At 32.6% G+C, this 25,404-nt stretch overlaps 1 protein-coding gene across 13 annotated transcripts in view; it reads left to right on the top strand.

Moving 5' to 3' along the window:
* Window positions 1–25,404, top strand: part of LOC143063840 (spectrin alpha chain-like) — a 76,937-nt gene that overhangs the window by 15,711 nt on the left and 35,822 nt on the right. For 7 of the 13 annotated variants that reach the window (XM_076236237.1, XM_076236233.1, XM_076236240.1 and 4 more), the window contains exons 2-18: window positions 10,325–10,582; window positions 10,896–11,021; window positions 15,144–15,284; window positions 15,929–16,012; window positions 16,524–16,628; window positions 17,088–17,179; window positions 17,494–17,638; window positions 18,009–18,125; window positions 18,513–18,686; window positions 19,187–19,288; window positions 19,653–19,790; window positions 20,552–20,662; window positions 21,086–21,163; window positions 21,590–21,745; window positions 22,016–22,158; window positions 22,639–22,813; window positions 24,095–24,112. In XM_076236237.1, the coding sequence (XP_076092352.1) occupies window positions 10,337–10,582; window positions 10,896–11,021; window positions 15,144–15,284; window positions 15,929–16,012; window positions 16,524–16,628; window positions 17,088–17,179; window positions 17,494–17,638; window positions 18,009–18,125; window positions 18,513–18,686; window positions 19,187–19,288; window positions 19,653–19,790; window positions 20,552–20,662; window positions 21,086–21,163; window positions 21,590–21,745; window positions 22,016–22,158; window positions 22,639–22,813; window positions 24,095–24,112 (2,151 nt within the window). In that variant the 5' untranslated portion in view covers window positions 10,325–10,336. The remainder of the gene's footprint in view (window positions 1–10,324; window positions 10,583–10,895; window positions 11,022–15,143; window positions 15,285–15,928; window positions 16,013–16,523; window positions 16,629–17,087; window positions 17,180–17,493; window positions 17,639–18,008; window positions 18,126–18,512; window positions 18,687–19,186; window positions 19,289–19,652; window positions 19,791–20,551; window positions 20,663–21,085; window positions 21,164–21,589; window positions 21,746–22,015; window positions 22,159–22,638; window positions 22,814–24,094; window positions 24,113–25,404) is intronic. The other 6 variants (XM_076236235.1, XM_076236234.1, XM_076236243.1 and 3 more) reach the window with 2 other exon arrangements.

Here is a 25,404-nt window from a genome sequence, read left to right as displayed (position 1 = left end):
ACCCATCAACTCCACTATCAACTTACCGATTTAAGTCTGTATTATTTGGAGCCACTTCATCGCCATTCATACTGAATTCCGTTCTACAAAAACACTTGAGAGAGAACCGTTGTGAATATACTGACACTTTAAAGAACGATTTGTATGTTGATAATATACTGTCGAGTTTTCCTACAGAGAGTGCATTACTGAAATATTTTGATACATCAAGAGACTTATTCATTAGAGCAGGATTTAACTTGCGCTCATGGGCTTCAAATTCTCAACTTTTGCGAGACCGCGCAAATTCACACAGCGTATTAGACAAAGATGAACTCATAAAAGTGCTTGGATTGAGATGGAACACTTGTAACGACACACTTACTTTCGCCAAACCGGAATACACCGATATTGAAGATACACGTATGACAAAACGAGAGATTTTAAGACAATCGTCTAAAATCTATGATCCACTCGGACTTATTGGTCCAGTTACTGTGCGTAGTAAGATGCTTATGCAGACTTTGTGGGAGAAAGGATTAAATTGGGATGAACCTCTTACATCTGAAATTACAACAGAATGGAAGTGTGTTCTAAAAGATATTAATGAATGTTCACATTTGGAAATTAATAGACCGTATTTCAAAGAAAAATCAGACAATGTAGAATTACATGTGTTTACGGATGCAAGCTTGAAAGCCTATGGAGCATGCGCATATTTAGTCAGTGGAAAAGAAACCGTACTTATCATGTCAAAGAATCGAGTGACACCACTCAAACAGTTAACAATTCCGAAGTTAGAACTCAGTGCAGCTTTGATAGGCGCAAGACTGGTCAAGCATTTGAAATCGCACTTGGATGTTACAAGCGTCACATTATGGAGTGACAGTCAGATAACTTTAAGTTGGCTTACTACTGAGAAACAATTACCCGTTTTCGTTAGTAATCGAGTGAAGGAAATTAACGAAATTACGCAAGAATACACATGGAAGTACTGTCCGACAGATTCAAATCCGGCAGATATGCTATCGAGAGGAGTAACTGCAACCAAATTCCTAGAATTGGATCTTTGGATGAAAGGACCCGAATGGCTCACTGACAAATCAAACTGGCCACAGTGGAAGAATAAAGAATCACACATTCTTAGCACTACCATTGAGCAAGGACAATCAACTAGTGAACCGCAACAGAAAATCAGATCTTATGAAGGAATAAGTAAAATTATGGATATACAACGCTACAGCTCATACCAAAAACTTTTGCGTATAACTGCATACATGTACCGATTCATAAACAACTGTAGAAATAATGACAAACTAACAGGAAATCTTAGTGTCAATGAAATTCAGACTGCTTCGACTTCATGGATTCGAGATTCGCAACTGCGTAAATACCCGGATGTTATTGAGAGTTTAAACAACAAATCAGAGAAAAATGCGCTAGTGAAGCAACTTAGATTGTACATGGATAAAATGAACATTATCCGTTGTGGCGGGAGAATTAACAATGCACCTATTGATGAATCAGCTAAATTTCCAGTACTAATACCGAACAAAGACAGATTTTGTAAATTAATTGTGATGGATGCACACGCAAAGAATTTTCACTCTGGATTAGAAAGTACAGTGACATTTATTCGCCAGTCTTACTGGATTCCGTCGATTCGACAATGTGTGAAATCAATACTCCGTAATTGCGTTACTTGCCGTAAAATTACCGGAAGACCATATCATACACCCGACCCACCACCACTGCCGTCCGACAGACTTAATGATTCACCACCGTTTACCGTAACCGGTGTCGACTTCACAGGAGCATTGAATGTGAGAACAAAAAGCAACAGTATTAGTAAAGCATATATTTGTCTATTCACCTGCGCTAACACTAGAGCTGTGCATTTGGAAATCGTTGAAGACCTTACAGAACAAACATTCATTCTAGCGTTTAGGAGATTCACCAGCCGCAAATCGTTACCAAAAATCATGATGTCTGACAATTGTACAACATATACCGCAGCAGCGAAGGAAATTGAAATGCTTACAAAATCTACTACTATTCAGGAACAACTCAACATATATGGAACTCAGTGGAAATTTATTCCGAAGCGTGCACCATGGTATGGTGGTTGGTGGGAACGATTGATCGGCTTGACCAAGAATTGCATAAAGAAAGTGTTAGGACGAGCACTAGTTACTTTTAGAGTGCTAGAGACAATTGTGATCGAGATAGAGGCTATATTAAATGATCGTCCGTTAACCCACGTATCAACGGACCTTACCGATGATGAACCGCTTACACCGTCTCATCTTCTCTATGGAAGACGGGTTAAAACTTTACCGTATTCAGGAACAATTAATTTCAGCAGTGAGGAGAACGTACAAAACTTAACACATTACACAGCAAATAGACAATCTAGTGTTCAAAAACGCATTATTCACGACTTTTGGAACAGATGGCGACGAGAATACCTCACTTCACTTAGGGAACAACATAGAAACACCGGAATTAACACTCAAATCATTAAAGTGGGCGACATTGTACAGATTCATGATGATACCCCAAGGACAGTGTGGAATATAGCGATTATCGTTAAGTTAGTTTATGGGAGAGATGGACTTTGTAGGTCTGCTATTTTACGCACTAAAAATGGCACGACGTCTAGACCAATAAGTAAGCTATATCCACTTGAACTCTTATCAACAGATAGTCCGTGTGATTCAAGTGACAACACTATTACTTCAACCAGAAAAGCAAAAACTGATGCCAAGGAGAAAATCAAAAGTTGGATTCAACCGTTCCGTAAAGCATAGAGACTGTTTAAGTGTTAAAAGTTAAAGTTTTATTTCATTTGAGAGACAATAGTTATTTCATTTTAAAGTTTTTTCTTTATTTATTGCTTAAATTTTCATTCGCGGCCCCCCAGGATGTTCAGGACTGTGTTCATTAGACGTTCGCGGTACCGCTATGTATGTATAGTAACGTCATGCTACTTATGACGTTGAGATTTATGTGCAAATGGAGTTTAAAATCAATACAAGTAAAACCAGCTAGTATTTCTTATTTGTGCCTAAAAAGTCTGATTATACCACTCTAAGATACTGTGTATGTAGATTCTTAACTTTTGGTCCCGTTTTCAAATTGGTCTACATTAAGGTCCAAAGGGTCCAAAATTAAACTTAGTTTGATTTTGACAAAAAATGAATCAGTTAGGTTCTTTGATATGCTGAATCTAAAAATGTACTTAGATTCTTGATTATTGGCCCAGTTTTCAAGTTGGTCCAAATCGGGGTCCAAAATTAAACTTTGTTTGATTTCATCAAAAATTGAATAAATGGGGTTCTTTGATATACCAAATCTAACTGTGTATGAAGATTCTTCATTTTTGGTCCTGTTTTCAAATTGGTCTACACTAAAGTCCAAAGGGTCCAAAATTAAACTTAGTCTGATTTTAACAAAAATTGAAATCTTGAAGTTCTTTGATATGCTGAATCCAAAAATGTACTTAGATTTTTTATTATGGGCCCAGTTTTCAAGTTGGTCCAAATCAGGATCTAAAATTATTATATTAAGTATTGTGCAATAGCAAGTCTTTTCAATTGCACAGTATTGCGCAATGGCAAGAAATATCTAATTGCACAATATTGTGAAATATCAAATTTTTTTTTAATTAGAGTTATCTTTCTTTGTCCAGAATAGTAAGCAAGAAATATCTAATTGCAAAATATTGTGCAATAGCAAGATTTTTTTTTAATTGGAGTTATCTTTCTTTGTCCAGAATCAACTTAAATCTTTGTTATATACAATATACAATGTATATTCACTTTTTACTACCAACTGATAAATTAAAATAATCTTTACCATTCAGTGATAACAAGCAGTTTTTTTACATCTTAATATTTTATGATGTATTTAAATGAGTAGTTATTGTTGCAAACTCCATTAGAAATTTTAATTGAGATTAGTTTTGGAATAAGGGAAAGGGGGATGTGATTAAAAAAATTGGGTTCAATTTTTCTCATTTGAAATTTCATAAATAAAAAAGAAAATTTCTTCAAACATTTTTTTGAGAGGATTAATATTCAACAGCATAGTGAATTGCTCTAAGAGAAACAAAAATTTTAAGTTCATTAGAACACATTCATTCTGTGTCAGAAACCTATGCTGTGTCAACTATTTAATCACAATCCAAATTTAGAGCTGAATCCAGCTTGAATGTTGTGTCCATACTTGCCCTAACCGTTCAGGGTTCAACCTCTGCGGTCGTATAAAGCTACGCCCTGCGGAGCATCTGGTCTAATACTTTGTTTATTAAAATATTTCAAAATTTGTATATATTCTTTTATACTGTAAAAAGAGGCAGAACATATACCAAAGGGGACATTCAAATGAGTGTGTAGGTCATAATCTTTCATAGAATCTTTGATAACAAGTAGGTCTACATCATTGTTAGCAAACTTAACTCAGTATTGTCATTCATAAATATGTTGGTATTTCTCATTGTGTTTCAGTGCAATTGTGTCATTATTGGATGTTAAAAAGATTGTTTATTTAGTTGCATGGAAAGGACACAAAGCATGTTTATAGCATTAGGGATGACTTTTTAACCGGATTTTTGTGACAAAAATGTCGGTTATTGATTTGGGGATGTACGGCGGGCGGGCGGGCGGGCGGCAATCAAATGTTGTCCGTGCATTAACTCATGAACCGTTCAACCAAAGCTTTTAAAATTTTAATATGTTATTACTGACAACTATTCGAAGGTCAAGTTCAATAATGGCGATTTTGACTTTTACCGTTCAGGAGTTATGGTTCTTGAAAGATTGAAAAATGGAGTTGTCCGTGCATTTACGCATGAACTGTTCTACCAAAGCTTCCCAAATTTTAATATGTTGTTACTTATGAAAGAATGGAGGTCAAGTTCAATAATGACGAATTTGACTTTTACCGTTCAGGAGTTATGGTTCTTGAAAGATTGAAAAATGGAGTTTCCAGTCGTGTCCGTGCATTTATGCATGAACTGTTCTACCAAAGCTTCCGAAATTTTAATATGCTGTTACTGATGACAAAATGGAGGTCAAGTTCAATAATGACGATTTTGACTTTTACTGTTCAGGAGTTATGGTTCTTGAAAGATTGAAAAATGGTGTTTCCCGTCGTGTCTGTGCATTTTCTCATGAACCATTCAACTAAAGCTTTTGAAATTTTAATATGTTGTTACGGATGACAAAATAGAGGTCAAGTTCAATAATGACGATTTTGACTTTTACCGTTCAGGAGTTATGGTTCTTGAAAGATCGTAAAATGGCGTTTCCATTCAGGTTGTTGCATTTACTCATGAACCATTCAATCTAAGCTTTTCAAATTTTAATATGTTGATACTGATGACAAAATGGAGGTCAAATTTGATATTGACGATTTTCACTTTCACCATTCATCAGTAATGGTTCTTGTGATATTGCCAGGACACAAATAAATGTTAATAAATCCGGTTTGCTGTCGTTGTGACAGCCTCTTGTTGGTCTATAGTTTTGGGGTATGGAAATTTCATAAAACATCCTTGAAAAGTCATGGAAAAATGGAACTAAAAAGGTGTATGAACCCTGTTGTTGACATTCTTTTTTCCTTAAATAATCAGTACACGTACAATGCATGCGTTGTCAATCTCTAGCTTGGGGTTAAAATGAAGTTGACATGAATACGGATTTAAAGAGGTCGACTCATTCACTTGCAAGTGAATTACTAATTATCAATGTTTCTTAGCGTAATTTGACAAAATTGAAACTTTTTGGCTGCAAAAAGCGAATAGTTATTTCACTATTTCACTTTCATTATTGATTGAACAGAAAAAATCGAACTTTAGATTTTTTATATATCTCGTAGCTAGTGCCCCTTTAAATAAACTCAAAAGCAAAAAAAAAAAATGTAAATTCTTTATTTTTTTACTTGAGTTTTTGTCGAGCCTGCAACTTTTGTTGCAGAAAGCTCGACATAGGGATAGTGATCCGGCGGCGGCGGTGTTAGCTAACTTCTTAAAAGCTTTATATTTTAGAAGGTGGAAGACCTGGATGCTTCATACTTTGTATATAGATGCCTCATGTTACGAAGTTTCCGTCAGTCACATGTCCAATGTCCTTGACCTCATTTTCATGGTTCAGTGACCACTTGAAAAAAAAGTTCAGATTTTTTGTAATGTTGAATTCTCTTTTATTATAAGTAATAGGATAACTATATTTGATATGTACGTACCTTGAAAGGTCCTCATGTCTGTCAGACAGTTTTCACTTGACCTTGACCTCATTTCATGGATCAGTGAACAAGGTTAAGTTTTGGTGGTCAAGTCCATATCTCAGATACTACAAGCAATAGGGCTAGTATATTTGGTGTATGGAAGGACTGTAAGGTGTACATGTCCAACTGGCAGGTGTCATCTGACCTTGACCTCATTTTCATGGTTCAGTGGTTATAGTTAAATTTTTGTGTTTTGGTCTGTTTTTCTCATACTATATGCAATAGGTCTACTATATTTGTTGTATGGAATGATTGTAAGGTGTACCTATCTAGCGGGCAGATGTCATCTGACCTTGACCTCATTTTCATGGTTCAGTGGTCAAAGTTAAGTTTTTGAGTTTTGGTCTTTTTATCTAATACTATATGCCATAGGTCATCTATATTTGGTATATGGAAATATTTTATGATCTTTATGTCAGTCGCGCAGGTTTTATTTGACCGTGACCTCATTTTCACGGTTCATTGCACAGTGTTAAGTTTCTGTGTTTTGGTCTATTTTTCTTAAACTATAAGTAATAGGTCATATATGTTGTATAGAAGCATTGTTAGCTGTACATGTCTGCCTGGCATGGTTCATCTGACCTTGACCTCATTTTCAAGGTTCATTGGTTTTTGTTTAGTTATCTTGGTTAATGTTAAGTTTATGTGACAGTTGTATTAAAGCTTAGCTTTATACTTAGGACTATCAACATAATATCAATGATTAGTATAGAAGGCGAGACATTTCAGCGTGTGCACTCTTGTTCACTTTAACTACTGAACAAGTAAACCATTATTTATTAACAAGATATTATATGCCCCTCCTTACCATGGACACATTCTCCATTTATTTTCATTTGTCACAAAATCATCTTTCAAATAATTTATTAATGTAAACAACTTTTTGGCTCTTTTGTGGGTAAATATTTTGATTTAAAATAAATCATATCTTCAAATAAACAACTCTTATTTAGATATAATTTAACAAAAACTTAACTTACCTCACTTTTTTTACCCCAGCAGATGGACATATATCACAGAATTTTTCAACCTGTGAAAATCATTTAAATACATGTTGACAGTCTTAAAATAGAACAATATTTTAATTATAGTGATTATCTTTCTTGCATCGTTAAAACAACGCAATAATGATAATCACTAAAATTAGAATATCTGAATTAGCAGCATTCCTAGTAATATTTAAATATAGAATGACAGCTTCTCATTTGCATATCACCTCAATGAGGCCACAATTAAAAATATTTCAGTTTGCCCAAACCCGACCCATGATGACTGGGTGTGGGTAGGTAGGTAGGCAAATTCTTTTTTTTTTTTCTTCAGAATTTGCATGAAAATATTGAAAGATCTAATTCTTAAAACAGTACCTCTATAAATAAATTAGTCTACTTTATGATTTGTATCCTGAGATGTTTATAACCCTGACAATTGCTACATGTGTGAAAGGGCTGGTGGATTTATGAAGTGATTTTCAACAGTTACATCAACACGATGTTTGTGTAAAAAATTATCAGCTGACTATGTAATGATTTTATTTGTTTGCAGTTTTTAAATCCTACATCTATTAAAATAGATTAACTGTCCTAAAATATTTTAAATGAATTATTATTTACCATCCATAGTTTCTGTCTTTTTTTGTTTTGAAAACAAATTTATATTTTACATTATCACACAGGTAAACTAATTTGGCTATAAATAGATCAAAGCATGTTCTGCAGAATCTCCAAACTAAAAACATATTTGTTATAATTTTATTTCTATAAATAATCAAGTTTAAATTTTTTAAAATAATCAGTATTGATGAAATATAATTGCATAAAGTTAACGTTTTCTGAAGACTATTTTATTTTTAGGTCATCAGGTTCCAGAGGCTTCCTCACAAATTTGTATAAAAATCCCAGCATAACATGTGTTTACTTTTGCACATGTGAAAAAAGATATTTCTGACAAAAGCCAGATTTCTCTTGTCAAAGGGGATTTATATTGCAATAAATTATTCAGAAGGAGTTACATTCAGTTAAGATTATATTTCTGAATTTCTGTGAGCAATTATAGTTTTATCAAACTCTCCCAAACAGCAACGTACTGATCTTGTCAACTGAGACTTATAAATTTGAACTATTTGAATAGAAAGGCATCTAATTCACATGATAAAGGAAGATTAAATTAAAAACAACAATTTATCAAGAAATAATTCCTTTTTATTCAGAAAAAACAAAATCTTCTTGCAAGATTGTAAATTCGCAACTTCCGGATCCATTTCCTGTCAGAATAACATTGAAAATATTCGATTGCACAAATCTACCTGAATATTCTTATCAGATATTCGAGTACACAATGAAATTAACATTGAACATATAGGTAAGGGTTTGGTAGTACAGACAACTACAGCGTAAAAAATGTGCCACTTCACATGTTTCACTTCTTTACGTTCGTTACATATAAGTCAGAAGATAAAAACTGAGAACATCGAATATCAATTAACTGCATCTCTTATGCGCTTTCTTTTAATCGTATTCACAGTTACTTTCAAACGCAGAGATGACAAACTTTAAGTTTTATACGATGACGGAGCGAACACGAAAAAAATCTGCAAAAAAAAATTCTTCTAAAAAACGTCAAAAAAAGAATTTGAGTCGGCGGGTTAATTTTGGGTCGGTCGCGTTTGGGCAAACATACAATCTTTTTATTTTGGCCTGATAAGACAAAAATAATAAGTTTAAACAGTGTAAGGCATGTTATTTTAAATGGCATGTATTTATGAATTAATTTTCCTTAGAAATCATTCAAGCTAATATGCATATTAAATTCATGGTTTCCAGTAACTTAAATATGTGCATGCTTATGTAAATATTTAAAAAAAAAAAAACCATGTAAATTTGGGTGTCTAGCATGGAGATTTTTAAATTTATAAATGTATTGCTTAGGCCAAATAAAAATATATGTGTGGTTCCAGTAACCCTACCGTCCCTACTTTTTTGTCTTTAAAATAGCCTTCCCTAAAGATTTGATTGTAATTTTTCATTAAGCACTGTTAAAGTCAGACTGTTGCTCCCATAGACTCAATGTAAAAAAAAACCATAAAATAAAAAAAAATCCCTACCTACCTACTCTAACATTTTTTTTCAGATGTAAGTGGAACCACACATACTTTTTAATTTGGCCTTATAAGGCTGAAAACGTGATGCCCTAATACAAAACTAATCCTCGCCTTCAGAGCTTTGCTAATGTCAGGCAAGAATTTAAGGCAAATTTCAAGAGATAAATAATAGTTGATGAATTAGAGCCTTGTCTGCACCTATCCTTACCATCAAATCTCAAGATATTTGTGTTGACCATGCTGACATAAAACTGAATTCCCCCCCCCCCCCCTCCCCAATTTCAGGCAATTGGATGGGAAAGAAATCCACAGAACAGACTCTAATTTTGACTTGTTTGGTCCCATAGTTGAAGGAAATCCACAACCTGTGTATGCGACTACTTATACTGGAAACCAGATTTTTTTGGGGCATTTGGCCCAACATTCTTAAACCATTAAAGCCATAACCTCCAAATCAATCCAAATCTTCCTTTTCTGTGGTCATGGTGGTATTGAACCGTGTGGTACAATTTCATAGAGATCTGCTGTACTGCTGCACTATAGCTATACTCAAGTTATTATCTGGAATCAAATGTCTTTAGATGATTACACCACCATAGTACCATTATCCTGTTAACTTATGACCTCAAATGTTTGAGGTTATATAAAAAACGTTCTTCACCTCATCCATGTTACATTTGTACTTCAAGGGGTTAAGTCAAAAACATTGACCTTAATGGAATTCCATACCAATTTACTGACTGTGAATTCAGAAACTTGGAGTTAGTGATTGACGGAGAAATCACACTTTTATGTAAACATTTCATGTAATACTAAATCGGAATGTACTGAGATATTTTAGAATTAATTTCTAGAGCTCATCATGAAAATATTAACATTGTACAAGTATGTAAGTGTAATACATTTGTGTCTGATTTAAAAAATTTTAAGAAACATTAAGAATTGGTTATTTTGTTTCAGAAAGAAGGCAAGATGACGGAGGTTCAACCTCGAGAGATCAAGATTCTTGAGACAGCTGAAGACATTCAGAGTCGTAGACAGGAAGTCCTTGGTCGTTATGAACAGTTTAAAAGCCTCTGCTCAGATAGGCGTCAGAAACTTGAAGATTCAAGAAGGTACCAGTATTTCAAAAGAGATGCAGATGAGCTCGAGAGTTGGATTTATGAGAAATTACAAACTGCCTCAGATGAAAGCTATAGAGATCCCACAAACTTGCAGGTAATTAAAATATTGTTAAAGATGCAGTGTTTACTCATAAGAGATTTATCAAACCACTTTTGGAGTGGTGTACTTGAATCATATCTTGTCTTAAATCTATGGGTTTATCAATTAAAAGCAAAATGTTATATAGATTTTGATTTTTAGTACACTTACAAATATACAATGTATTTTGTATACAATTTTGGTAATTTAAAATCCCAACCTAAAGAAAAACAGTTTTATGAAAGTGGGTATTGGGAGAATTGTTTTATAGTTTAAAATCAAAGGGATACTACTATATATATTTACAAATTGTAATTTCTACAACCAGGCAAAGATCCAGAAACACCAGGCTTTTGAGGCTGAAGTAGCTGCCCATGCCAATGCTATAGTAGTCCTGGATAATACAGGAACAGACATGATTAAAAAAGAACACTTTGCCTCAGACATTATAACGGTAAGAGATAAAACTTATTTTGAAAATTCGATGGCCAGACATTTATTCTTCTTTAATTAATTAAATGGGAATTTGTCTTTCTTTAATTTTCATTATTACCTTTATCAGTATCTATGTTGTTTCTTATTTCATAGTAACTTGATTTTGATGTATGTTAAATCCATTTTTCCTGTTGTGTAGTGGTTAGTGCATCGGACTACTAACACAAAGGTTCCCGTTTGGGATGAAAATTTCAGGAACTCAATTTTCGACTCTCCCTTGACACCATCTGCGAGTATGGTCTTGAGGAAACGATGATAGTCCGTTGGAAGGGGACAATAAATGGCTGACCCATGTTAAGAGAGAGCCATATCTCTTGCACGTTAAAGACACCCTTGTAGATTTCGAAAAAGAGTAGACTAATGCCGCTACAAGGCAGCACTCGCACCCGCAAAGTGGAGAGGGATTAATATAAGTTGCAAAACTTGTTTCCCAATCCACTATAAATAAATATGTTTAAACTAATTATACCCCACGCAACGAAGTTGCGGAGGGTATAATGTTTTTGACCCGTCAGTCCGTCCGTCCGTCAGTCCGTCAGTCCTGTTTCTTGTCATCGCAACTCCTCTCAAACCACACAACAGAATTTCATGAAACCTTTTCAGATAATAAGGACATGCTATGTAGTTGTGCATATCGACGGGAAATTGCGATTCAATTTTTTTTCTAGGAGTTACGCCCCTTTGAACTTATTTACTTTAATGTACTACTGCAACAGTTTGTCATCGCAACTCCTCTCAAACCACACTACAGAATTTCACGAAACCTTTTCAGATAATAAGGACAAACTATGTAGTTGAGCATATCGACGGGAAATTGCGATTCAATTTTTATACGACCGCAAATTTTGAAAAAATTTTCGTCGTATATTGCTATCACGTTGGCGTCTGCGTCGTCGTCGTCGTCGTCGTTGTCGTCGTCGTCGTCGTCGTCGTCCGGCGTCCGAATACTTTTAGTTTTCGCACTCTAACTTTAGTAAAAGTGAATGGAAATCTATGAAATTTTAACACAAGGTTTATGACCACAAAAGGAAGGTTGGTATTGATTTTGGGAGTTTTGGTCCCAACATTTTAGGAATTAGGGGCCAAAAAGGGCCCAAATAAGCATTTTCTTGGTTTTCGCACTATAACTTTAGTTTAAGTTAATAGAAATCTATGAAATTTTGACACAAGGTTTATGACCACAAAAGAACGGTTGGGATTGATTTTGGGAGTTTTGGTCTCAACAGTTTAGGAATTAGGGGCCAAAAAAGGGCCCAAATAAGCATTATTCTTGGTTTTCGCACAATAACATTAGTTTAAGTAAATAGAAATCAATGAAATTTAAACACAATGTTAATGACTACAAAAGGAAGGTTGGTATTGATTTTGGGAGTTTAGGTCCCAACAGTTTAGGAATTAGGGGCCAAAAAGGGACCCAAATAAGCATTTTTCTTGGTTTTCGCACCATAACGTTAGTATAAGTTAATAGAAATCTATGAAATTTAAACACAAGGTTTATGACCATAAAAGAAAGGTTGGGTTTGATTTTGGGAGTTTTGGTCCCAACATAATAAGGGGCCCAAAGGGTCCAAAATTAAACTTTTGTTTGATTTCATCAAAATTGAATAATTGGGGTTCTTTGATATGCTGAATCTAACTGTCATGACTGTGTATGTAGATTCTTAACTTTTGGTCCCGTTTTCAAATTGGTCTACATTAAGGTCCAAAGGGTCCAAAATTAAACTTAGTTTGATTTTGACAAAAAATGAATCAGTTAGGTTCTTTGATATGCTGAATCTAAAAATGTACTTAGATTCTTGATTATTGGCCCAGTTTTCAAGTTGGTCCAAATCGGGGTCCAAAATTAAACTTTGTTTGATTTCATCAAAAATTGAATAAATGGGGTTCTTTGATATACCAAATCTAACTGTGTATGTAGATTCTTCATTTTTGGTCCTGTTTTCAAATTGGTCTACACTAAAGTCCAAAGGGTCCAAAATTAAACTTAGTCTGATTTTAACAAAAATTGAAATCTTGAAGTTCTTTGATATGCTGAATCCAAAAATGTACTTAGATTTTTTATTATGGGCCCAGTTTTCAAGTTGGTCCAAATCAGGATCTAAAATTATTATATTAAGTATTGTGCAATAGCAAGTCTTTTCAATTGCACAGTATTGCGCAATGGCAAGAAATATCTAATTGCACAATATTGTGAAATATCAAATTTTTTTTTAATTAGAGTTATCTTTCTTTGTCCAGAATAGTAAGCAAGAAATATCTAATTGCAAAATATTGTGCAATAGCAAGATTTTTTTTTAATTGGAGTTATCTTTCTTTGTCCAGAATCAACTTAAATCTTTGTTATATACAATATACAATGTATATTCACTTTTTACTACCAACTGATAAATTAAAATAATCTTTACCATTCAGTGATAACAAGCAGTTTTTTTACATCTTAATATTTTATGATGTATTTAAATGAGTAGTTATTGTTGCAAACTCCATTAGAAATTTTAATTGAGATTAGTTTTGGAATAAGGGAAAGGGGGATGTGATTAAAAAAATTGGGTTCAATTTTTCTCATTTGAAATTTCATAAATAAAAAAGAAAATTTCTTCAAACATTTTTTTGAGAGGATTAATATTCAACAGCATAGTGAATTGCTCTAAGAGAAACAAAAATTTTAAGTTCATTAGAACACATTCATTCTGTGTCAGAAACCTATGCTGTGTCAACTATTTAATCACAATCCAAATTTAGAGCTGAATCCAGCTTGAATGTTGTGTCCATACTTGCCCTAACCGTTCAGGGTTCAACCTCTGCGGTCGTATAAAGCTACGCCCTGCGGAGCATCTGGTTTTTCTAGGAGTTACGCCCCTTTGAACTTATTTACTTTAATGTACTACTACAACAGTTTGTCATCACAACTCCTCTCAAACCACACAACAGAATTTCATGAAACCTTTTCCGATAATAAGGACATACTATGTAGTTGTGCATATCGACGGGAAATTGCGATTCAATTTTTTTTCTAGGAGTTACGCCCCTTTGAACTTATTTCCTTTAATGTACTACTGCAACAGTTTGTCATCGCAACTCCTCTCAAACCACACAACAGAATTTCACAAAACCTTTTCAGATAATAAGGACATACTATGTAGTTGTGCATATCGACGGGAAATTGTGATTCAATTTTTTTTCTAGGAGTTACGCCCCTTTGAACTTATTTACTTTAATGTATTACTGCAACAGTTTGTCATCGCAACTCCTCTCAAACCACACAACAGAATTTCACGAAACCTTTTCCGATAATAAGGACATACTATGTAGTTGTGCATATCGACGGGAAATTGCGATTCAATTTTTTTTCTAGGAGTTACGCCCTTTTGAACTTATTTCCTTTAATGTACTACTGCAACAGTTTGTCATCGCAACTCCTCTCAAACCACACAACAGAATTTCATGAAACTTTGTAGATAATAAGGACATACTATGTAGATGTGCATATCAACAGGAAATTACGGTTCAATTTTTTTTCTAGGAGTTATGCCCTTTGAACTTATTTGCCTCAATGTACTTCTGCAACAGTTTGTCATCTCAACTCCTCTGAAAACACACAACAGAATTTCATGAAATTTTGTAGATAATAAGGACATACTATGTATATTGACAGGAAATTATTATTCAATATTTTTTCTTATACAATTTTTTTTTCTTATACTTATTTAATTTCTCCAATGACAATGTGGGGACGTGGGGTATGTGAGCGTGCTCACTAAGGTTCTTTAATTTTTCCTGTTATCAAATTCACATCTAAATGTCGTAACATAAAGATTACTGTGGTAGAAATATTTTGAATCTTCTAGATTGTACAGATTCAACTTCAAGTTCACATGGAAAGAAATAATCATAAATTGCCAACAAATTTGAAATATTTAACAGTTTCAAGAAAAGCCTATTTTATAGAAGGATAATAAAGTAAGAAAATTTTTTTTCAATTTAGGCTTATCTTGTAAAATCTGATATTTTATTATCCATCAAAGTTGTTAAAAAAGGAAACTTATTGGTTTTAAAAAAAATATTTAACTTATTTTAACAGGCAAGATTAGAAGAACTTCACAGACTATGGGAGCTGTTGTTATCTAAGCTGAAAGACAAAGGACTTAGATTAAAACAAGCATTAAGACTAGTACAGTTCCAGAGAGAATGTGATGAGGTCATGTTCTGGATCAGTGACAAGGTTTGTACTTATGTTTACAGATTTCGTAATATCACCATAAATAGTAAGTGCTTAAAAACACATGTTTCAGATTATTGCACGTTCAAATTTCTAGCTCCTACTTCACACTTTTGTGATGATTTCTTGGCCAGAGAACTTTCTCCGACAAACATGTTGTTGTAACTTTTTACTTATTCTACAAAAATGCATGACAGAATTGGTCACCTCTCATGTTGGTCATTGTAACTTTGTTCATTTAAAGGTAACACATGTTGAACTTTCAGAAAAAATTATATGCATTCTAAAGGAATTGGACTAAGTGTTTAAGAGCAAACTTAAAAATCCTGAAGCTACCAGGCCTTTAAATTTTTGGCAAGAAACTCTTTATCATGCATATTTATGTGGTCTAAAGGATATTGCTGTTATATGCCTGTTAGTTTCATTTAGGTGATGTTCAATTCATTATGATCAATTGGTCATTAAATTATCAACTTTCTACATGTATATTATAATCTACACAATTAAGACGATGATTTAAGCATGAACTACTTCTTATCAATTATTTAAACCAAACTATTCTATATAATTGTTTACATTGTTGCATTATTACGAGCCTTTTAAGATGAATAAACTTACTTAAAAGGTTTCTTTTATTTTGTATTTAGGAAGCTTTCGTATCCTCAGAAGAGTTTGGACAAGATTTGGAGCATGTTGAGGTTTTGCAGAAGAAATTTGATGAATTTCAGAAGGTATTGTATAGTAAAATGTGTCTGAAGAAATGTTATAATAAGGGCTATTCCAGAAAAAAATGTATGGGGGCTTGGAAGGCAGTTTTTAAAAGCACCCGCCACTCAGACAATTGTAATTGAGAATTATAGTGCGTTAAAGTGTGAAAAGTTGCTCTGATACCCATCACCCATGTATTATTAATATAATGTGCCTTCCAACCATTCCCCCCCCCCCCCCACCACCACCACCATACATTTTTTTCTGGAATAGCCCTAAATAAAAATGTTTAATTACCTATATTTCACTTTCATCAAGAAAATTAAATATTCACATCTGTTTAAGTTATTAGACATTTCTTGTTTAATGTAAACTAAAAATATACAAGTTCTGTCATGAAATTGAAGGGAAGGTACAAAGGGATTTTTTTTAGGGGGAATGGGTTAAAAAAATTCTAAAATTTAGATTCATAACTTATCACATTGCTTGATTAATTAGATAAATAATATATTGATAAAATTGTTTTTATTTTAGGATTTACATAATCATGAAGATAAAGTAACAGAAGTTAACAACTTGGCTGAGCAACTGGTGTCTGATGGTCACCCAGAGGAGAATACTATTAGGACAAGACAAGAGGTACTCAAATGTTGTAACTGTAAAAAAACTATTGTATTGGTTTTATGTTCTTTGGAAATTTCATTAAAAGAAAAGTGAAGGCTTTTTTTTTTTTTGGGGGGGGGGGGGGGGGGGGGGCAGCCATTTTGTATCGAAAATGAAGCTGATATTCTGTTAAATGTGGGAAGAAAAAAATATACATTGTTTGTAAATAGTTTTTGTCTTAAATCTACCTTGTGAGGATTATTCCAGAGACACATGTACAGGTTGTGCACAATGTGATCACCATCAAGAATTCATCTATCTTATAAACTTGATTATGTTTTATTTAGGAGCAGGAGGAAATAGGAACTACATAATTTGTTGATAGATAATCCAACATCAGTTTTAAAACAATCTCCTCTGATAGGAATGAAAAAGGTTTGATTAATGCCCTTATTAAAATCTTTTGATTAAAATATTTTGATAATTTAATTGCAGGAAGTCAATGAAGCATGGCGCAGATTAAAAGAAATGTCTCTCCTTAGACAAGAGAGGTTATTTGGTGCCCATGAGATACAGAGATTTAACAGGTAAATGAAATCATGTATACAAAAATTATATACATGTAAAAGACCATAGGATTATGTTATCAGGAATTGTGCATAGAAATATATAAGTGCAGTAGGCCCTAAAAGTATGGGAATTTTTCTAAATTATTATCAACTATTAGACTTGCTAATTAAATGGAATAAAGAATTTAAACTTGAAGGAAAAGAAAATACCATCTCCTAAATTTTACGTGTGGTAATTGCTTCACAGATTAAATTTTCATTTGATTGACATGAAACTTATATAAGATAGACTTTATTACAATGTTATCAACTATACACAATTTCTTGCTCAGAGATGCAGATGAGACAATATCCTGGATCATGGAGAAAGACGCCATCCTATCTTCTGATGATTACGGCAGAGATCTTGCCAGTGTTCAAGCCTTACAGAGAAAACATGATGGTGTAGAGAGAGACTTGGCTGCTTTAGAAGAAAAGGTGAGTCATATCACTTAGAAGTATGCTCAGCAGTCTTCACACCTAACCAGGCTTGTAAAATTGCTTTCATGCTTGTGATATGCTTCTCTACAAGCCAGCAAAATACATCTAAATATTTTTCGTAAAATTGAGCTTGTGGATTCAAAAGTTTATCATGAAGACTGTGTAACATTGATGAGCTATTTGGTAAGGTCATATTTTTTTGTATTCTCAAAAAAAGAAAGTGTTTGTTATTAAAGAGATGTATATCAAATAGAACATACCACAATAGCATAACTGTTAATTTAAAAAGAAAACAATAACATGTTTTTTTATTTGTGTGTATTTTTGGCGACGAATGATGGTAACACTTGATTTTCTCTATGCTTAGATACAAACCATTGGAAAAGAAGCAGACAGACTTATGGATACTCATAAAGATCAAGCAGAACAAATTAGTTCTAAACAGACTGAAATAGCAGACAACTGGGAAAAACTGAAAAATAAGGTAAAAATAACATGTGGACATAAGAAAGTACACTAAAACTATTAAGACTTAATTGAAAATCAACTTATTTATTTGATGGCACAAATTTAACACAAATTAATATATAAAGTGTCTGAAAATAGCAACAGTCAACTTTCAATCTATTAAGCTGATGCTGTTACTAAAATTAAATAATATAAATTGCTGAGAATGATTTCTTTTATATTTGAGTATTCGATATTACATGTATGTATTCTTGGATTCATGCTGTATGATTTTATGTCCCTTAGAAATAAAAGAACCTTAACTGATTTTAGTTTGTAAATTAGTTATGTTTTACATTTTCTATCTGATTTGATCAGAAATAACTTGGAGTTGATAACAAACTTTACTTTTTACGTTGAACAGGGTGCTGATAGAAAAACTAGACTGGATGATTCCTACTACCTCCATCGTTTCTTAGCCGACTTCCGAGATCTGGTTTCCTGGATACATGATATGAAGGCTATTATATCTGCTGATGATCTGGCTAAAGACGTAGCTGGAGCAGAGTCCTTGGTAGAGAGAAATCTAGAATGCAAGGTAATCCATTAAGTACAACTACTTTTGATTTGATTTTGAGGACACTTAAAAAATACATGATTCTCATCCCCAACCAAATAGAAAAAAAACTTTGATTTTTGTGATTTTCTTTGATTTTGTTAGTTTTTATTGAATATGATTAATAAAAGAAAAAAAGAATTTTTTCACCAACCTGTTACCTTGCCCTGAAACGAAAGTTGTTAAAGAAATTTAGATTTTTTTTCCTGGACTAAGAGTGTTCAAAGCACAATACTGTATGTTCCCAATTACAGTAGAGCAAACATACTTTAAAACAAGAGTTCTGTAAGAACATTTTAGTAGAAAACAAATTCAAGGAAAACATCTTAAATAAAAAGTGACCAACAGAAGTGAGTGTAAAAAAACTGAAGTGTCAGAATTCTGAACAAGATATGACAATGTGTACCAAAAACTTGATATGCATAAGATGAAAATTTTGTTGCTAAATAATTTACTTAACATGTTTTGAAATTAAAATTTAGGGAGAGATTGATGCTAGAGAGGACACTTTTCGATCAACAGTTGATGCTGGACAAAGATTAGTTGATGCTGACCATTATGCTGCTGATGAAGTTAGAGAAAAGGTAACTTAAGATTTATGATTTTAATATACTTTGTTGTTATTTGTCTTCTATTACTGCAGACTATAGACCTTCCTGTAAAACTTATATGACAATGCCAAAAAAATCAGTTTCACATAGTACTGTTAAGTGTCAAAAAGTTTTTCAAAATATTGAATCAAGTGTAAGAGCATCAAAAATAGGGATGCATATGAAAAGAAGATAGGCTTAACAATATAAAAAATGACTATTAAACACTTCTGAAAACCATTCGGTTAGAGGTTATTCTAGGAAGAAATGCAACTAGTATTTTCTATTTTTAATTGTATTATGATTTGTCAGTATGCTGTTATCATCAAATTTAAATAAATACATATATACATTTCAGCTGCAAGTACTGTCATCAGAGAAGTCGAGTTTGTTGGAGCTATGGGAAGAGAGAAGGATATTATATGAACAGTGTATGGACTTACAACTATTTTACAGAGATACAGAGCATGCTGATTCTGTCATGACCAAACAGGAGGTGAGTCATTAATACTGTGAATCACTAGTTCACAATAATTGAAACTGCTTTAACATGTTATTTTGCCACTCGACATTTTAAAGGGAAACAACCATTATCTTTTTTATTATGCTAAGGGCTATTCCAGAAAAAAATGTAGGGGGGTTGGGGGGTTGAAAGGCAGTTTTTGTCAGCACCCGCCACCCAGACAATTGTAATTGAGAATTATAGTACATTATAGTGTGAAAAGTTGCTCTGTTACCCATCACCCATTAATTATTAATATAATGTGCCTTCCAACCCCAACCCCCCATACTTTTTTTCTGCAATAGCCCTAATAAAAAATGGGCCTTTAAATACATATTAAAGTTATAGATTGTTTTGCATTTTGAATATGTTCAGAAAGTATTTTACAATACATAGGGAAATCAATCTTTTTATTTTTCTGATTTGTTTATTTGTTTTTTTTTTTAACTTTGGATTCATCATACTTCATTGGAAACCAATTTTAGTGGATTTTGTGGGTACAGGTGAACCATGAAATTAAATGTTCAATAAATAACAAATTTTCTATAGGCTTTGTATTGTATGCAGACATCTGCAAAACCACAAAATTATATATCCAGGAAAATGTAACTTTTCCTTAATCCACGAAATTAGTACCATCGAAAATAAATGAATCTACAGTATCTTATGTTTATTTGTAATTTTACAATCTATGATAACATTATCTCTTTATTTGAAATGACCTCCCTATCATTTTCAATTTTATCTAACAACAGGCTTTCTTAGCTAACCGAGATCTTGGAGATTCATTGGACAATGTTGAGGCACTCATAAAGAAACATGAAGACTTTGAAAAGTCATTGGCTGCACAAGAAGAGAAGATTAAGGTATGTTTATACATGTATAGATACTTTAGATAATTTTAGATAATAGGTAAAAATAATTTGAATTTAAATTTAGATAAATATATGAAAATGTCTAAAACGTTGATAACACTACAGTTTGACTAATCAGAAGAATATTTACACAATCTACAAAATATGTTTAATATGTGCAGTTTCATTTGTATGTTTAGTCAATCAAACATTGTGTTCTTAATTTTGTGTTTCTTCTCAGAATATGCATGAAACATTTGCCACTGCATATAAACCAAAAAACAATTAATCATACTTACATTCAAGTCCCTTAGTGACCATCTAATAAATAATGGTACTCAATCCTTATAAATCATGTGATGAAGAAATAATTGTTGGTACACATTATAAATCTGTTAAAAGAAGATTTTTATGTAAATATTTTTTATGTTACAGTTATTAGATGACTTTGCCACCAAGCTGATACAGAATGAACACTATGCCCATGATGACATAGCTAGCAGAAGAGATCAGGTATTTTTAAGTCTTGTTTTTTTTAAATTTTACCTGGAATTTTTCTAGTATTACATACATTGAATAATTATATTCACTTTGAAAGTCTCTGTTAAATTTATTCACAACTTTTCTAGACTTCAGACGTTTTGTATTATTACTTCTTGAAGTCTTGGTTTTTGTGTTGTTGAAATGGTCTCATTGACATAAAACCCCATATTTCTTTCTATTTGTGAATTTGAATACTTAAGACCATAGCAATAGAGGCTTTTATAGATATGTTATAATTTCAAAACTGTGTTAGTCTTAATTAACTAATGAGAATAGAATATTTAAACAAGCCATCGTCTAGAATTTAGACAATTTCTTTGCAGAGTTCATTCTGTCTATTTGGAGACAATTGATTTTTCTAATTAACACGGACCAATATTTGTGTTTTATTTTTAGTTGCTTACAAGAAGAAATAACCTGTACCAGTTGTCAACTGAGAGGCGACAACTTCTAGAGGAGTCTTATAAATTACAGACTTTTGAAAGGGATTGTGATGAAACAAAAGGATGGATTAATGAGAAACTTAAAACTGCCTCAGATGAAAATTACTTGGTAAGTATTTTACAGAAAAAATTTTTTTTTTACATGTTAAAGGAATCTTGTTTTCAATGTTATCTTTAATTTATTTGTTTCTGAAGACTATGGAATCATGAATTTAAGAAAATTAGATTGCTCTCTAAAATTACATCTCGTACATGTGAAATGAGTTGATTTCTCTTTTTTTTTTGTTTCGAGTTGTCATTTCAAGATATTTTGTTAACATTCTTTTATCTGTATGTTATTTACAGAATATAATGATAAAGTTACATTATTTTATTTTAGGATCCAACTAATTTACAAACAAAAGTTCAGAAGCATCAGAACTTTGAAGCTGAATTAGAGGCCAACAAGAATCGTATTGAAACCATTGAACAAACAGGGGGCCAACTCATCAGTGAAAATCATTATGCCTCAGAAGAAATTCGGTAAGTGTGCTTCTATTCTAGTATTAACATTTCCAGCCTTTTGCTGGTGTAAGTAATATTAAATCACAAATTCAATTGATATCTAAGGAAATGTAAAACTATACTACCATGGACTGTGTGTCTGATTGAAGTTTAAAGTAGTTGGACCTAAGGAATTTAGTATTTGGTATATAAGTTATTTCATTTCATTGACTAGCATTCAGTGCCATTGATACTGGCAAGATGTAGTACCCAGTAAACTATGAAAAAAATATCTATAAAGCTGCATTTACTGTAGAAAGCTAGTTATAACGCACAACATTGACCAATACCTTATAATATGCTGTGACAAACAAGTCCAAGGAAAATTTGTTATGTGAATTATTACATTTGTTATGTGAATTATTACATTTGTTATTTGAATTATTACATTCAGTATTTCACATTTTTATTTTCGTAAAAGTAATTGTTTAATTTATGATAAATATTGTGCATTTTCAGTGTCAAAGTTGATGAAATTGTTGCACTTTGGAAAACATTGTTATCTCAAACAGAACTTAAAGGTAACAAACTGAAGGAAGCAAGCCAACAACAACAGTTCAACAGGAGTACTGAGGATGTTGAGTCTTGGTTGTATGAGATTGAGGGACAACTGAAGTCAGAAGACTATGGCAAGGTGTGTATCTAGTCTATGCATGGAACAGTAGAGTGTTTCTTTTGAAATCAACTCTCAAGAAATCTTTTCAACTTAAAAAGACTTGATAGGTTTATAATAGTCAATGGTTCTCAGGCAATCTGTTTCTCACGAGGATTTTTAACTCAAATGAAAAATTTGAAAATACAGAAATAATGCATATCCTTTTTGGTTTATGGGTGGGTAAAGAATGGTAATGGTAAAGAGCTTATGTTTTATTTTATCTTGCCATTGGGTCAGTCACTTGTTGTTGCTAAAGACACTGAATTAATCTTGAATATGTTTCATATAAGATGCTTATTTGATTGTGGGAAAGACTTGAATGAACATCAAGATAAACAAATTATTAGGAAATATGATTTCTTGTGGTTGATTTTATGCATATATCATATATGTTAGTTAACATAAATATCCCTATGTGTTGAATGTATATGATTTATAATTTAAACATATTCCCTCATTTACAGTAATATAGTTCTTGTATAATAACATTTGTAACGATTCTGACATGTAAAAGCTCACATATAAAATTTGTTCACAGTGGGTATAACAGACATGAAATACAAAAATATATTTTGAGTTTTTACAAAATACATTTATAGCATTCAGAATCATTAATAATAAAATGTGTTATGTCATTCCAAAGTTGTATGTCAAAAAAAGTAATTAACAAAAATACTGAACTTAAAGGAAAATTGAACATGGAAAGTATGTTTATTTCAAATGGCAAAATCTTAAGCTCAAACACATCAAATGAATGGAAAATAGCTGTCATATTCCTGACTTGGTACAGGCATTTCCTTATGCAGAAAATGGTGGATTTATCTGGTAATATAGCTAGCTAAACCTCTCTCTTGTATGACGGTCACAGATTATTCCATGATCAGTTGTCAATGAACGTTCAGGGATAAATAGAATTTGGATAAATTTAGGACCACTTATAAGCAGAAAATGCTCTAAATAATCTTTATGGAATTTTACTTACAGAATGTACATTGAATGTTTTAACAGCAGTAGACCACTCATCTGATTGAAACACATTGTCTTGCAAATGGTTAAAACTAGAGATAAAGATATTTGATAATGGATTAAAACTTTTGAAATATAAATTTCTCAGCTGAAAAAAAACCCCGAAAAGTTCACTTGATGAGTGGTCTTACATTAACTTCATATACATGTACATATGTATGTAGCAATATACACCTGATTTTACTGAAATATTATTTTCTTTTGAATATGTTGTGTATTTTGCTTTATTATTAGCATATTAAGACTAGACTTGTAAGTTTTATTTTTATTTGCATATAATTATCTTGCTTGCTAGAGTGATTATATTTTTTCAGATTTAATTGTGTGTATAGAGTTAGAATTGACACCATTGTTTATTTATTCTCACCCACATAAATAACATTTTTACACAACAGTGTTTTTTATACGACCGCAAATTTTGAAAAAATTTTCGTCGTATATTGCTATCACGTTGGCGTCGGCGTCGGCGTCGTCGTCGTCGTCGTCGTCGTCCGGCGTCCGAATACTTTTAGTTTTCGCACTCTAACTTTAGTAAAAGTGAATGGAAATCTATGAAATTTTAACACAAGGTTTATGACCACAAAAGGAAGGTTGGTATTGATTTTGGGAGTTTTGGTCCCAACATTTTAGGAATTAGGGGCCAAAAAGGGCCCAAATAAGCATTTTCTTGGTTTTCGCACTATAACTTTAGTTTAAGTTAATAGAAATCTATGAAATTTTGACACAAGGTTTATGACCACAAAAGAACGGTTGGGATTGATTTTGGAAGTTTTGGTCTCAACAGTTTACGAATTAGGGGCCAAAAAAGGGCCCAAATAAGCATTATTCTTGGTTTTCGCACAATAACATTAGTTTAAGTAAATAGAAATCAATGAAATTTAAACACAATGTTAATGACTACAAAAGGAAGGTTGGTATTGATTTTGGGAGTTTAGGTCCCAACAGTTTAGGAATTAGGGGCCAAAAAGGGACCCAAATAAGCATTTTTCTTGGTTTTCGCACCATAACGTTAGTATAAGTAAATAGAAATCTATGAAATTTAAACACAAGGTTTATGACCATAAAAGAAAGGTTGGGTTTGATTTAGGGAGTTTTGGTCCCAACATAATAAGGGGCCCAAAGGGTCCAAAATTAAACTTTTGTTTGATTTCATCAAAATTGAATAATTGGGGTTCTTTGATATGCTGAATCTAACTGTCATGACTGTGTATGTAGATTCTTAACTTTTGGTCCCGTTTTCAAATTGGTCTACATTAAGGTCCAAAGGGTCCAAAATTAAACTTAGTTTGATTTTGACAAAAAATGAATCAGTTAGGTTCTTTGATATGCTGAATCTAAAAATGTACTTAGATTCTTGATTATTGGCCCAGTTTTCAAGTTGGTCCAAATCGGGGTCCAAAATTAAACTTTGTTTGATTTCATCAAAAATTGAATAAATGGGGTTCTTTGATATACCAAATCTAACTGTGTATGTAGATTCTTCATTTTTGGTCGTTTTCAAATTGGTCTACACTAAAGTCCAAAGGGTCCAAAATTAAACTTAG

This window comes from Mytilus galloprovincialis, chromosome 2, assembly GCF_965363235.1.
Source record: "Mytilus galloprovincialis chromosome 2, xbMytGall1.hap1.1, whole genome shotgun sequence".
In the NCBI taxonomy this organism is placed as follows: domain Eukaryota; kingdom Metazoa; phylum Mollusca; class Bivalvia; order Mytilida; family Mytilidae; genus Mytilus; species Mytilus galloprovincialis.
This window is presented reverse-complemented; position numbering and strand designations above follow the sequence as displayed.